The sequence below is a fragment of the Diorhabda carinulata genome, chromosome 3 (assembly GCF_026250575.1).
Source record: "Diorhabda carinulata isolate Delta chromosome 3, icDioCari1.1, whole genome shotgun sequence".
Taxonomy (NCBI): domain Eukaryota; kingdom Metazoa; phylum Arthropoda; class Insecta; order Coleoptera; family Chrysomelidae; genus Diorhabda; species Diorhabda carinulata.
The window spans coordinates 16974577-16990832 of record NC_079462.1 but is presented as its reverse complement, the minus strand read 5'-3'; the positions used below and the strand labels follow the sequence as shown (position 1 = coordinate 16990832).

Genomic DNA, 16256 nt, shown 5'->3' with positions numbered 1-16256 from the left:
TAGACAACATAATTCTTATAGCAATGTAAACATTAGGATAGATATCTTTCTAGATATCTTTCAGTACATTTGTAATAATGTATTGATTCATCTGACTGGCGCCTTCAATGGAATTTGGTACTAAAAGTTGTTAAAAAGCTTTCCCCATCTCGAAGTACTAAATCTAAATATTTACAAATTTTTACAAATTACAAATAATTTATTTCGTACAAGAACCCAATTTTGTTGTAATATTCAGTGAGTGCAATAAATTGTACCAGGCGTTCATTTTTGTTATCCTCCATAATATTGCCCCATTGCGACCCCCTTAGTCATAAGCTGGCGTTTTTGATTTGCCATTATTTGTAAAATAATAATTACGTGTCACAAACAAACACGATTGTAAATGAGACAAAATTTAAAGTACTTTAAAGTAAAAAAAATACTATATTAACATTGAAATACAATTTAAAAGAAACGAATGAAGTATGTAAATTTCCACCATACCATATTCGCTCTTTTGTATAAAGTATGCGTGTAAAGAACGTTTTGCAAAGCTAAATTGTGTTGCCAGTCTGTAATGAGTTTCTATTTAACTTAAAAATAAATCACATTAAAGAGGCCTTGTGAGAATCCACTTTTCCCACGCCTAGCTACGCCACTGATAATTTCATTTACTATAGCAGTTATTTCAAAACTCATGATTCCATGGTATCAATACCAATTATCAAATAATGTTAAACAATATAGTATTTACTAAAATAATATAACATTTGACCGACTCTAACCTGATATTTCTTAATACTATCCAATTGATCCTTTGTTGGTTCGACGCTGCTTGGCGACATAATGGCACCAGAAGAGTTATTACTAGGAACGATATTATTGTTATTGGTTATTCTTGCAGGTAACTGTGGTGCAAGTGCCCTATTGACTAGACGCCCGTCCTTTTCTATTTTGAGGTGATCCCTCGGAGGAGGTACAGGCTTTGTTACTGCGGAAGGTCTTTCTAAGACCGACGTCTGAGCGACCGTTGAATCATTCATGCCACTCTGAAACAAATCACGACAATTGGCTACAAATCATTTTTTTATAATCAGGAGGACTTGAAATTAATTTGTTTGCCTACGTTCTCGATGTATAAATGAAATGCTACTTTTATATAACGTTAAAATTGACATTTTCAATTCAATGAATTTTATAACCAAGCGTGCATATAAATAATTTTACACTAGTTAAAAAAACACCCAAAGTAATAAAAAATAAGATTGATTAAAAAATTATGCATATTTTTTATTAACATAACATTCTCTTAGCCGTATGTAGTAATATTAACATTGCAATTAGAACAGTTGTTTATGCAGACTTCTTGCGAAGATAATGAATTTTTTAAAGCGTCTTGACATGTATTGTTGAAGATGGTACTAGTTCAGAGTGTTGTTTGTTGCTATTTGAAAATACTACAGCTGCTGGTACAACAGGAAACTCACACACAAATTGGAAACAGGAAAAATGCTGCCAGCAATTTTATTCTTATTTCCAACGAGACCATAATGTACCCCTGAGCGAACGTTGAGTACCTCCATCGTTAGTGTCGTTTGATCGTCGTCAGATACGCTCCTGAATTCGAAAGACGCTGACAATATACCAACAATTATTGTCATTTTCATCATGGGGTATCTGGAAATCCATTTAAAGATTTATCGATTGGTTCTCTTTTGATTTACAGTAACTGATATTTTCTCGCTTCAGAAATGCAAGTAATTTGTGATATTTGCTGATGTCTACATTATTCCTAATCATCAAATTGGTTTTTATCATAAAATGGTTGGACCACATTGTTGAAGATTTCCACACCTCACAAAAAAACTAAAATGCAGTTTCACTAAACTTTCTTTCAACTTCCTTCGATTTACACCAATAGATATATCTACTGTATGCAATATCATACTGTTGTTTCGATTTCTAGGAAAACCAGAAGAGAGAGCAAACCAACTGATACAATTTTGAAACAGTATCGACCTCTTACTATCTAGGAATAACGTTGGGATAAAGAACTAGAGACAGGATAAAGGAAAGGATACAAAAAGGGTATCAAGCTATGGAATAAACAAAAACCTATTGAGAAACAAAATGTACAAGACTGTAATGAGATCAGTAATCAAGTATAAAATAGAAACAGCTTTTATCAACAAAAGAGAAGAAGAAGAACTTAAAAGAACCGAGAGAAAGATAATGAGAACTATATCGTGGTTGTACTTCCAAAAGACAATTAAGTAGTTCATATATACTTACGAAGATTTTCTTCACTATCTTTATTGAATGTGTAATTCTGGCGTTGAGTAGGTAAAAAGTAGTTCATATATATTAGCTAACGTATCTATCAATTCTAATTGGCGAATTTTTTGAAACTGATTGAAATTTGTGATTAAATATAGAATCAAAATTTCTGTACTACATTTCACTCAATCTACAACTATTATTGACAGCAAAGTAGTTCAAATGTTTTTATTTGGACGGAAAAGTAATAAAATTTTTTTCATTCTATTTCCATTAACAAAATTCACACGTTTTCCAAAACAAAATCATTATTTCAAATGATACAAGAAGTAGTTCAAATGTCCCCAGATGAATTTGTATCATAACTGCTGTTGAAATATTCCAAAAAGTGCAAATCGAATTACATTTCACTCTATTAAAAGAAAAAGTAGTTCAAATGTTCTTTTTTGGATTTTTACTAAATCTTTGGTTTCCCAGTCTCCGTAGTGTTGGGTTTATTAAAATTTTTAATGATAAACATTTTTTTTTCGAATACAATTCTGTGTAGTATTTCGTTTTATATTTTTTTTTGTAATGTTGGTAGTTATCCAATTTTTTTTATTATTAATAATAATCATAGATAACCAATCTTTTATAACAAATAAACTATAACATGTCTACAAATAACACAAGAGAGAGAAACGAGAGCAAAGAAAAACGAAAAAATAGAGAAACAGATGTCAAAGGAAAGTGAGTTACATAAAAATACAAAGACTCAACTCAGCTGGGTATATAATGAGGAGAAAACCAACTAAAATGATCACAAGAGTAACGCAATGGAGCCTTTGTGGTTAAGAAGAAGAAGCAGGCCGAGAAAGACTTAGAGAAACAAAATAGAGCACTTAATATAGAGAACTGGAGGGAAAAATGCCAGAACCGAAAGGAATGGAATATAACAACAAATGTAGTCAAGACAAACGATAAACTATGAAGAAAACGAGGAGTAATCCACCTCAAAAAAGGATTTTAAAGCGCTAAAAGCGATAGCCATAATCCAAAGGATTGAAAGATTTGCTGATGATGATGATGATGATGATGATGTTTCGATTTCTAAGGCGGCAAGCAATCCATAACACTGTGAGGGTATTTTGTCTAAGAGTCCCAAACAAAAAAGTAGGTTCTGAAAAAAACGTTCGGTAACCGATATTTTTTTTAATATGTTCAGGGGTGTCCCCTGAATGTAAATCCAAGTGGGCGTCATGGGGGGCTTCATTTGTATAACGCATAGGTTTTCAATTATAGTGCTCCAAACTTTTTTTAATATGGTTTTTGCTAAATATTTAGTTAATGGTCAATGATAAATTAAAAATTGTGGTAATTGAATTGTAGAGCATGAAATTTTTTATAAATTTTATTGGAAACTTTTTCTGAGTCCGACGAATATACACAGTATTTTACAAAATTTGCAACAATTGAAACGTTTTAGCGATTTTTCGAAAAACTCACATTCACGTTAAATTCAAAAAAATAAAAAATTGAATATCAACCTTCATATTCTTCTATTAAAAAACAAATCATTTTTAATATTACAATATATTATAATATACAATATAAAATAATACTGTACAATACAACAGCATAATATAATCATAACGTTAATTAATTAATATTAAGAATAGCAATAACAATAACGATTCTTACGATGTAGCGTAACTAAATATTTAGCAAAAACCATATTGAAAAAAGTTTGGAGCACTATAATTAAAAACCTATGCGTTATACAAAAAAAAGTTTCAAATAAAAAATATGGAAAATATTATTATCTACAATAATGATTTCTACAATTTTTGTTGTACGATGTTCGGTTCGCGTTATATTTAATAAAACTTGTTTTTCAAGTAGCCGACTGAACTGAAGCCCCCCCTCATGACGCTCACTTGAGAACACCCCTGAACATATTAAAAAAAAGATACCTGTTTCTGTACGATTTAAAAAAAAAACGGCTCTGGGCCTAATTCTAAAAAATGGACGAAAACAACAAATTTGGTTATTTTATTTTGTATTTACCGAATTCCGTATTTTTCAGTTGATCAATTTCAGTAAATTATAATTAAAAATCGCACATCAACGACTATCTATAAACATGTATATTTATATGAGTAGAAAGTTTTTTTATTTACAATGTAAGAAGAGTTTCATAAAAAAATATGTATGATATAAGTATTAAGTGATTTAATTTTATTATCCACTGACAAAGTTACTATTTTAAAAATTTTAATACAACTACGAATAATTTAACAGAAAGCTGTTACATATTTTTGAGATGAGAAATCACTTTTTCATGTTAAAGCACATGATGTAAGGGATTTATTGATTAATATAAATACCCAAATTGTCAGTGTCAATATCATATTTTGATAAAGACCGCAAACAGGTCGAAACGTAAAATTTTTATCTGTCTGGGAAAAATTATAAAAAAAAAATAGTTTTAAATAGGAAGAGACCTAAATTCAAGACGATTTCTAAATCGTCTTGAGAGACAGGATAAAAATTTGACATTTCGACTACTTCCAGCCTTTATCAAAATATTTTGATATAATTAATCAATTAAATTAAGTTTATTATTTATGTTAAAATATTTTTGTACATGTATACGTTGTTTCACTTGAAATATTCGTAATACGCTTAATTCTTAACGACTGTATGGAAAGTTACTAAGAATATTCTTGTTGAGATAACACGTAATTGCTTCATTCTAAATAAACGAAAACTATCACTATTGACCCTGTTTTTCTCAGGAATATCTAATAACAGTAACATCCTGAAAACGGTTCAGTCATTAAAAGTTATCTCTGTCATTCTAATTTCCAATTTCTTTGTTGTTTACATGCGTATGAAAGTAGGGTCCTCAGGTAAAGGAGCGTCCCATGAAATGAATGACGTGAATTTACCTGTAACCGGAAATTAATTGTCGAGTGAAAAAGTTTATACAACTCTGATTTATTCATTCAGTGTGTTTACACAGGAAACGATTCTATTGTTAACGCAGCACTTTGCGATATAAATATACACGAAACGTGAAATTTTTATCTGTCTTCCTAAAATTATCATAAAACCTAATTTTAAAACAGAAGATCCCTAAAATCAAGAAGATTTAGAAATATATATATATTCATTTCATCAAAATTAGTTTAAAATAATTGAAACCCCATTATCTACATTTTTGTCTGCTGGTAATCAGCAGTTTCTCTGTTTTTAACTCCGCTATTTTTAGGCTGACTAAGTCCATACACCTACAGATATTTTCGAGAGCAGTGTCAAATGTAGACTGTGTCTTAAGGTTAGGTTAGTAACCCCTCCAGTAACTTTGTACTCCATAGAGCTGTTTTCAAGGTTGTATTTGAGGATTCCATCTGTGAAGTATCTGGTTACCATCTTCTATAGATGTCCTGGTACGCTTCCATGATGCAGGCCCTATCTTGGTTGTGTTAAAGGCGTTTTTTATGTCAATAGACAGTACTTTTTTGTTTCTCTTTTTCACGTTGCTCTTGATACTGCTTCCATAGCAATACTGTGTGTATTTTCTCTTCACGGCCACAATTATGGGATATAGATTTTGATGTTGATGTATGCAAGTCCAAAGATTGTTGCATTACATAGTGATTTCTTGCTCACCTTTACAAATATACACAAATATATTGAAAGAGAACTACTAGACTCAAAACTGTCCTCTAAATCTACAGTGAAATATTCTTCGAATAAATTAGCACAAACAGTAACGATACAGTTGGATTTCACATTTTCCTGTGAATAAAAATGTAAAATTCGTTATTTTACTTTAATTACATAAATTCTTGAATTGAGTATTGTTATTTTTTTGATACCTAAGCAGATTACAAAAGCCCTACATGCTTAAAATAACCCTTCGTCTTAATTTTACCTCAATAATTTTTGAAGAAGGATATTTAGGAGCTGCCTTCTTTTTTTCTACAATGTAATCAGGTACATCTATTGCTCTTTCCTGATAGTCACTATCAAACGAAATCCCTAAGAACTTGTTGTACCCTACCTATGGCAAATAAAAATGATGATAAAAAACAATACACTAATCTCACTTTGCTTCAAAATCATTCTTTTGTTAATAAAATGTTTTATAGAATTGATTTGAAATTTTAACTCTATAGTGAATAGAACAAAAATAACTCTAACTGTAATTTTACTAAATGTATACTAAAAGATAGGGTTGTTTATTAACAGTAGAGAAAAAAATTATAATTCAGTTTGTAAAGAAATCAATACGATTCACCGAGACCTAAAAGATCTATTATGCCCCTTTACATTCATCAAATATATTTCTAAACTATCAGCCGGCCAAACAAATTATCAGATTGGAATCATCTTGTCAAGATACTTAGTTGTTTCAGTAACCCTCCAATTGTTGTGGAGACGTTCATTATTATACGTAAACGTAATTTCAAAAATTACCATGAAGAGCCCCTGTTAGCTGACAGTTATTATCAGAAAATTAACTCCACAGAAGCGACAGGAAGATATTACTTTCCATACCATAACTGACCCTTTAACAAATAAAAGGTGTTCCAAGAATATATACAGACCACAAAAATTAAAAATTATCGCATCACTGGTATTTTAGTATATTTTTAATATTAAATTTTAGTTTTTGAGACATTCTGTATAATAAGGCTCGAAGGCTTTTGGGAAAAAAAAGTGAAAACCCCAAAAAAATTGTTTCCGATTTATTGGAAAATTTTTGTAAATGTCATTAAAGATTCATTTTCTGTACTCGCATCAATTGTTTTCACTGGAAACTTAGGAAGTATGAGAGGCGAAAAAATTGTGCTGAAACGTTTTTAGCACAATGTAAAGGTTGATGAAAATATGTAAGGGGATTACTATTGGTAAATTATAAGAGAAACTAATTCAAATAGCTATAAAAAGAAAGCCAAAATTAGTCCTTTTTAATTTATTTTTTAGTATTAATACCAAAATTATGTATTTCAGTCAAATTCGTAAATATTTCTTGAACCAGACGTGACAGAATATATTTAATATTTTTTTTAATGCGTACATCGAGCGCACAGATTATATAAGAGGGTGCATCGAGCGCACATTTGCAGTTATTATCTTCAATCCCTATATTTAGCTTGAAATGTTGATTACCGTATATGAAAGGATAAAAATAATAAAAGAGTTAACAACAGAGTAATAAAGATTTAATACTTTCTCATCAATGCTATAATAGTCATAGTCTCCTAGCCCAACCTAACCTAACCTATCCTAACCTAACCTAACCTAACCTAACCTAACCTAACCTAACCTAATCTAACCTAATCTAACCTAATCTAACCTAACCTAACCTAATCTAACCCAACCTAACCTAACCTAATCTAACCTAACCTAATCTAACTTAACCTAACCTAACCATTTTTAAATTAAAGGGCTTTCTTGTGGAGAATTCAAAATTAGCAATTTTTTAAATTATTTTTAACCTAATACTAGTACAGAAATGCAGTCATTCTTGGAATTTTTTCTACTTGTTCAATATTTTATATAATATTGAACATTTGCTCATTTTGTTCAATCTTAGATGTTCGCTCATGGTTTTTCGTTTGGTCTTAATGATAATAATTATTCATAAGTTCGTATGTTTGCCCATCTCTAGGACTTACTTCGGTAGATCAAATTTTCTTGAACGTTCATCATCTTTCTGATAGTGTGCGCTAGATGCACGTGCGCTCCTCGCACCCCACCCTATTCGAAAAAACACTTTCCCGAGTCCTACATCAAACTCGTAGGACGTAATGAATTAAAAATTAGTTGTACGCCAAGACACATTAGAAAAGTATTTATTTGATACTAAAAAAATCGATACTTTTCAGTATTTTTTTTTTGTAATGTTCGATGGGGATTTCTACTAAAAATGGTTCTTCATTTCTTACCTGTAAAATAGGTTTAGGTGGTGGATACCTAGGCGGTGTCTTATTTCTGGCGATGAAACTATCTGGAACATCGACGGCCATTTCCCTATGGGGTCCGTTCTCACTGGGGATCATCATCACCATGTTATTGTACCCTAAACTATCGTTCAAGTCGTCAGGGTGTTTTTTTACTGGATCTAGCTCCCCGTCGAGTACAACGATACTGCTGCCCGAGCGTCGACGAGGCCTACAATAAAAATATATGTTTATAATAGAATTTATCATATAGTTTTTAAAAGAAATGGATTTCATTGTTCGAAACTCTATGATCAGGCAATCTTTCAGACCTTCTCAAAAAGCTGCTTCTACTTTATGCAGTGCTGGTATATCATTACAAAGAATTTTTTTCCATAAAAGCGAATTGTTATGCCTTTGAGTTAATTTGATTATTGATTTTTTGGATGTTAGTCCAACACCCTTCTCAATAACAAAGATAGAAGATCAAATGATCAAGTCATGTTTCCAAATCATTCATCACACGAATACCTTTTTTGTTTGACGTTTTCAATTTCGGTTTTCGTCTATCACATAAACATAAAATGATTAATTATATAAACAATCAATCAAAATAAGATTAATTTTGTTAAATATACGAGGGTTGTTTAAGAAGTTTCCGACGTCAACCTGAACATTCAGCTATTTTGGACTGTTTGTGTTTATACAGCGTATAAGTGAGTCGATATGAATATTTTTCTGAAAATGAAAAATTGAGTATCAACTGTCGTTTAATATCTGTTTTTGAAAGGCCGAATACCTACGAAAATGAAAGAGAAGATAAGTACGGAGACTCTGCACCACAATTTACGACAGTGAAATTTGGGGCAGCTGAGTTCAAGACTTATAATAACATCATAATAAACTACAAAATTTGAATATCATAAATAGAAGATTAATTAAATAGAAAATGTTTAAAAACGTGTTTTTGTTTATATTTCACATTCTGAACCGAAGATCTAAAAAATTATAAGCAAATTATTCACTTTTTATTTTTAGTATTAAGTATTTTTAAAAACGCCTAATAAATTCATTAAGTTTACGTTTGAGCGCTGATGCGTTCGTTTTGGTTTTTTTGGTTCGTTTTTGAAAACTATCGCAAAGGACACTCACTTATTAAAAAAAATTGCGATGTAAATATTTTTTATAAGTTTTGGGACTTCGATTTCAAAACGAACGATGCGCGACAGTGCCCAAACCTAAAGTTAATGAACTTTTTGTGCGTCATAAAAAATACTTACATTAGAATGTGTTAATAAATTCCATATTAAGTATTCTTCGTAAAAGTTTTAACAAATTTTGGGTCTTCCATTTCAAAATTAACGGTACGCATCAGCGCTCAAACGTAAACTTTATGAATTTATTTGGCGTTACTAAAAATCTTACGTTACAATTTTTAGTCCATTGTTTTCTAATTATGTGAACTTTTATAATAGTTAAATAATTTCTTTTTATACCTTTGGTCCTCGGTTCGGAATGTGAAATATGTGAATGTTTAAGATTTTTTTATCCACTTAACCACCTAATCTTAAATTTTTTGTAATAAAATTTTGTAGCCTATTATAATATCATTATATGTCTCCTGTATTAATATTTTTACACATAAGTACAGTTGATTTTGTTACAAAATATACGTGGCATAAATCTGTTGATAACTTCACGCGAGTAAAATACTTAATATTTGGTCTAATAGTAAATCTCAATATACGAGGACTGTTGTTGACATTCAGGCGTCAATCGGCGTTGTGCTACAGCCACGTAAACTAGCCTGCCAAGTGTGAATTGCGATTCGTTTTCTACATACTGGAGACTACAGAAATCCATCGGAGAATGAATCGTGTGTATGGAGAAAACTTCATGAGTGATGGTGTTTATATAAACTTGTCTTTTATTTATAGCCTATCGGAGGTTAAAAAAAAACAGTTCTCCTATTTATAGTTATCGAAAGTGGTGATAGGTAAACAGAGAATCAATATGAATATTAGCCTCCGTCATGCGAGTTCACATTCGACAGCTTTCGAGAATAGAATTTTGGCAAACTGCAAAGCCGGCTGTCCTCGTCTTCTTAGGTCTCTGTCTGTCGCCTAGAATCAAATTTCTTCTGAGTAATACGTTTCATAGTCTTTTCTTTCTTATATTCTATTCCTTTTAGTTATCGATAGATTCCAATGAAAAATATATTCGCTAATAATGTCGACTGGGTTATAATCAATTTTATCTCTAGCACAACATAAGACTATCGGCCGCAGAAAATCTTATAAAAATTGCTAAATTCTTTTATTTGTAGGTAAATTATCTCTCGATCATTTTTCAGAAAATAAAAAATTCTCATAATCGTTTCAACATTTGGGTTCAGAAGATTCGTCATTTGTGTACTATAACCCGATTCAGTAGTTCATCGAGTTAAATATTTTCTGTAATAACGGATCTTAATAATATTTTGAAGGGAAAAGGAAAACATTCACTAGTGATAAGTACAGTTTGAGTTCCTGGTTTTATCTATGGATTTGATGAAATTCAAGTGGAAACATATAAACATACGAAGTGTTCGCTCAAACGCTAAAAAGTTCAATAGCAAATATTAGTTACAAACTATGAATGAATTATTACAAAAACTTCATCGAATCTGTGTCATTTCAGTGAAGCATTATAGTCCTTTGAGTTTTATATAAACTGAACTACTACTTCTATTTAGTTTTAGAGTCGAACGCACGATGGATCGAGCGCACAGATTATATAGGAGGGGGCATCGAGAGCACATTTGCAGGTATATCACAAATTATGACGGGGATTTTATATTTTAAATTCGACGTACTCTACAGGTAGCTCTGGGGATTTTCAACTGCAGGGATAATTCGTAGAAATTAGTATTAAAATCATCTGGTTTTGTGGAAAACATGAAGAGGTGTTTTATGTTTAATATTTTGTTCATTGTTTAGCATCCAGAGAGTAAACAGTAAAATCGTGAACATATTTTTGGTGCGCCGATATATTATATCTATTAATATTCTTGCATCTTCGATATTGTTGTTTTTTGATTTTTTTTAAATACATTTCTTACAATGGAAGTGATACAAGTTTTAAAGGAAAATCTTTACTAATATTAGATAAACACCGTTACCGAATTGGACGTAAAACAATATACCAATTGGAATGTTTTTCGTGCTCATTTAGACAGCTTGCTGGAATCTTCAAGTTCCTTTAAAAACTGAAGAAAACATTGATAATATGGTTGATCATATTATAAAAATATTAAGTTGAATAAGGCAACAGTTAACTAGATATTGCTCGAACCTTCCAAAGGAAACAACTTTGCTCTAACAAGCAACATAATTCTGCAACCAGTTATACCACGTCTGGCAAATTTCGAATTATGCTTGCGTCCTGTAGACCAAGACTTAACCTCAAAAGAAAATAAACTGAACATTCAATTTGTTTAAATTAAAATAGTACAACAAAAGGACAAATTAAATTGTATTAAATAACTTAAATTTCGGGAACCCAGTATTTCACCAACAAGTATATACAAAACTACAAAAGAGATATGAAATATAATATGTAAATATTTCTAGTCGAAGATAATATGACAAAATATCTAATAAAGAAAATTATTTACAAAAGGAAGTTGGTAAGTTTATACCGTATAATGTTTATAATAATAAAAGTGCAAACTGTGAGAAGTGAAAACGTTACAAACTTTCAAATAAGGGGCTGAAGTTTCTAACACAACTGTACAATGCAGAATCAAGAACGGATTATTCTCCAATTTTGTGGAAGGTGGCCCAAATTATACTAATTCCTAAGCCAGGGAAACTTCTTGAAGACACTGTATATTACAGACCAATAAGCCTATTAACAGTTATCTCATAACTTCTTGAAAAACTACCGATTGAGAAAATAGAACCGATCTAAAAGCCAGCAGACTAATACCTAACCATCAATTTCGATTTAGAGAACAACATACCACCATAAAACAAGTTCATCGAGCCACAAAAAAATGTACCAATCTTGTGATGATAAAGAATACTGTTCGGCAGCCTTTTTAGATATCGTTCAGACATTCGAGACCAGGTCTGGCATGATGGACTACTATATATAATCAGGAAAAACCTTTAGCACAACCTTTTCCAAATCCTAGAATTCTACCTGCAAAACAGATACTTTCAAGTCAAAATCCAAGTTCACACCAGCACTTTACATCCAATTATGTCAGGAGTTCCACAGGGAAGGGCACTTGGCCCGATCCTCTACCTTATGTACACAGCTGATATTCCCACACACAACAACGCAACTACCGCAACATATGCAGATGACCTGCCTCACCAGGACCCAGCTATAGCCTCTCATAAATTGCAGACAAACTTGGACACTATTTCCTTGTGGTACATACACCCAACGGAGAGATCCTGTGGCATTTTATAATTGAAAATAACGATATCATTTCATCAGTAGTAAATTTGCTACAAACTTTGCTTAATAAAGGCCATATTTTCTCCAAAGTATGGCACTCTATAATATAAAAAGTAAAATGTGTAGAAACCTGGCCTTATAAGTTAATTCTGGAAAAAATTGCCGATTAATTGTTTCGCATATTTTCAAAGATACAACCTAATAAATATTCCAAATATTCATTTACCAGTTGTTGATTTTTTATGCACAGAAAGGTAAAAATGTATAAATATCGTAAAAATGGGAATATCTGTGGCAAGTGAATTTCTCAAATGATAATGGTGTAATCAAGTTATTCATAATTTAAATTAATTTAGCCATGACTCGAGAATGAAAGTGATTATGAATAAAAATAACTGAGAATATAATATACGTTCTGTTTTAATCTATTCTATTATATTCTATTGAATACAATGTTGAACAACAAAAAGAATTTATCTTTCTTTTTTATTAATGTTTCAAATTTTGAATATCCGACGGGATCAGTTAATTTTATTAACATATTTATTCCAGATAGTATCTCTTCATTCAACATTTCTTTATTTTTATGATTTCAATCAATGGTACTGTTTCGTTCAACACTTATACAACTGGAATTATTTTTGCCTTAGAATCAAGGATTTACAGAAACCAGGAAATAGCCTGATTCAAACTCTCGAGGAGACTACACGAGGGAAAACGAGTGCGAACGTGTTTCTTATAGAATTAGAATAAACCAATCACTGACAACCCTATCCTTTTAATGAAAAATGTGAATTCTTTTAAATGTTACCTACTTGATAGATATTCGGGAAAAGGATTCAAGATCAATGGCAATTAGAATTGCAACCAGAAAACTCTCTATATTTGTTGAATTTATAAAGCTTTCAACTTTAGAAGAAGCTGTTCAATTCGCTTTGAAGAATATCCGCATGAAATTTCGAAATACCAAAATATAAATTCCAATTGTACTCGCCAATGTATCTTTTGCAGTAAAAGTGGGCATATTCTCTTTATCCTTTTTCGAATAGACCTCAGAATAAATATACGAACGTCCGGAATCATCCTAATATTTTCACTAATAAAATAATTTTTACAACCTAACTTTCAATATAACATTAGGCATGCGTTAATGCATCTAAATGTTCTTGATTTTAGGTCTCTTCTGTTTTAAAAATAGCTTTTTCAGTAATTTTTGAAAGATAAAATTTGACTTGACAGGCAGACCTCTCAATATTTAGAAAATAGACTAAAATGTCATCGATACGATAGAAAAAATAAAACTGCGTTAACGAACCATGTAACTAGAATTTTTAGAAATGGTTCATATTCATAAAAACGAAAAAGCTATAAATGAAAAATAATTTAAGACAAATTTATAGCTCTATTTTGTAAATTCTAATAAAACTACAAATAATTTGATTGATCAAGTACTGCTACATATGTAAGATGTAAGGTCTAAGGAAAAATTAATTTTTCTTATTAGAAGAAAGTTCTAGTTTGATTTTATTCGTATTTTGATATACATGATAAAGGTGATCTATTGATTAATATAAAAGCGCAAATTATCAGTGTCCATATCATATTTTGATAAAGACTTAAAGAAAAGTCGAAACGTGAAATATTATCTTCTAAAAATTTCTAAAAAAAAACTAATTTTGAAACAGAAGATATCAAAAATCAACAACATTTAGATGCATTAATATATATCAAAAGGTCCAAGAAATCAGAAATTAAAGAAATTAGGCACGTTTATACACAAACACAAGGAATTAACATTAAAATCTACAATTATTCTTGTAAAAATTTTATTTATGAATGTATAAAAAACCAACAATAACAATAATAGACAAAATAAACCATGAAGTAATGCGAATTCCTTTTCTATTAAAAATTCTAGCAATTCGGATGAAAGAAATAACTCGCAACCAGGTACTAGCATCTCGTTACACTCCGGTGGCTACCTTGAGGAACGTAATTCTTATGCAGGCCAAATATCTTTAATATATTTTAAAATTTTAACCTTCTATATTTTTATCGACTCATCTCTGCTTAAAAAAATTTCTCGTTTTCTCATTGACACTAACTCACCTTAAAATTGATTATCTGAATCCCGATACCAAATGTCATAACGATGACCCAGTTATTTTAACTACTCTGACTCCGATTTTACGTTTTCTCAAATTATTTTCCCGTTGCATTTGAAGATATTTTAGGCAACGACTTATTGAAAGATTTTTCTGCTTCTATTGACTATAAAACCCATTGACTTGTAATCAATAGATAATTTAATGTCAATTCACCACACTACAATTCTCTAACTATTTCTAAGACTACAGATAATCCTAATTATAAACTGTTGATTCTCGAACTTGCCTTACCAAACAAAGTATCATTTAAGAAAAAAAAATACACCATAAAGTCTTTCTAACTTCAGTTTCTATAAATTCTAATAACAAAGCTATCCATATTAAATGCCAGGTATTGCAAAAATGTCCAAATCTTCCACGGTTCCTTACTACCCAGACTTCCTAAAGAATTATATGCCTACCTTATCTTACAAGCACAAAATCTTTGTTATCACTGATCGAAAAAATTCACCACGTAAAAAGTTTTTCTCATCTCCTGTTAAACAATATCATCATCATCATCATCATCATCATCAAACTACTTCAAAGTCTTTAAACGCTTCTGATTGAAAATCAAATAAATGTTATCAACCTACCAGATTGGGTATTAGATATGATAAACTGAATTTCAAAGAACTACGAGCAATGATAAAATATATCTTAGAGGATGAATTTAATTTCCTTAATTCTAAAAGAAAATCTATCAAACCTTTCCTCGGATTATTGGGATTACCAAAAAAAATCAAATAAACTTATAAATGGCCACATATGAAATTGAATTAGGTATAAAGAACTTCATTAAATTTTGCGAACTATACCAAAAGAATAAATTACTTACGATAAAGAAACAACGTGTCACAAAAAACCTTTCGAATAGATAGCTCTACATATTGTTGAGTCCTTTCCGCTAACTCTTTTTGGCAACAAATATATCTTAATCTCACAGGGCGACTTATATTCTCTCCAGCTTATGCATATCCTAAAGACGAAGCCGTCACTACTTAACGTTTGAAAAACTAGATTTATCATAAAAAATTTATCCTTAACATTTTATTATGCCTTTATTGAGTCGCATCTCAGTAAGCCTTTACCTTCTGGGGTACGTGTAGTACGACTCAATTCGAGCGAATCTTCAAACTACAAAAGTGAGCATTTAGATATTTGCTCGGACTAAACAGCAGGGCTCACTGCAGGGACTTCTTTAAAAGATTAAAAAACCTGACTCTTCCTTCTTTATTTATCTTTGAATGCGTTTGCCTAATTCGTAAGCACACTTCTCCAATTTCAGAAAGAACGTTACACGGCTATCCACTTAGGAACGCGGAGCACGACCTTTACCTACCTACTCCACGTGCAGAATTAGTTAAGGGTTCAATATTTTACAATGCAAAAAAATGCAAAATCACTTGCCAATTGAAATCAAATCGATATCATCTTTTCCCGCATTCCGCTATAATTTGAGGGTATA

At 30.9% G+C, this 16256-nt stretch overlaps 1 protein-coding gene across 3 annotated transcripts in view; it reads right to left on the bottom strand.

Annotated features, from left to right (window-relative positions):
* LOC130891671 (protein PALS1) overlaps positions 1 to 16256 on the bottom strand; it is a 118837-nt gene that overhangs the window by 26311 nt on the left and 76270 nt on the right. For all 3 annotated transcript variants that reach the window (XM_057796541.1, XM_057796540.1, XM_057796542.1), the window contains 2 exons: positions 8199 to 8424; positions 768 to 1031 (listed from right to left, as the gene is read on the bottom strand). In XM_057796541.1, the coding sequence (XP_057652524.1) occupies positions 768 to 1031; positions 8199 to 8424 (490 nt within the window). The remainder of the gene's footprint in view (positions 1 to 767; positions 1032 to 8198; positions 8425 to 16256) is intronic.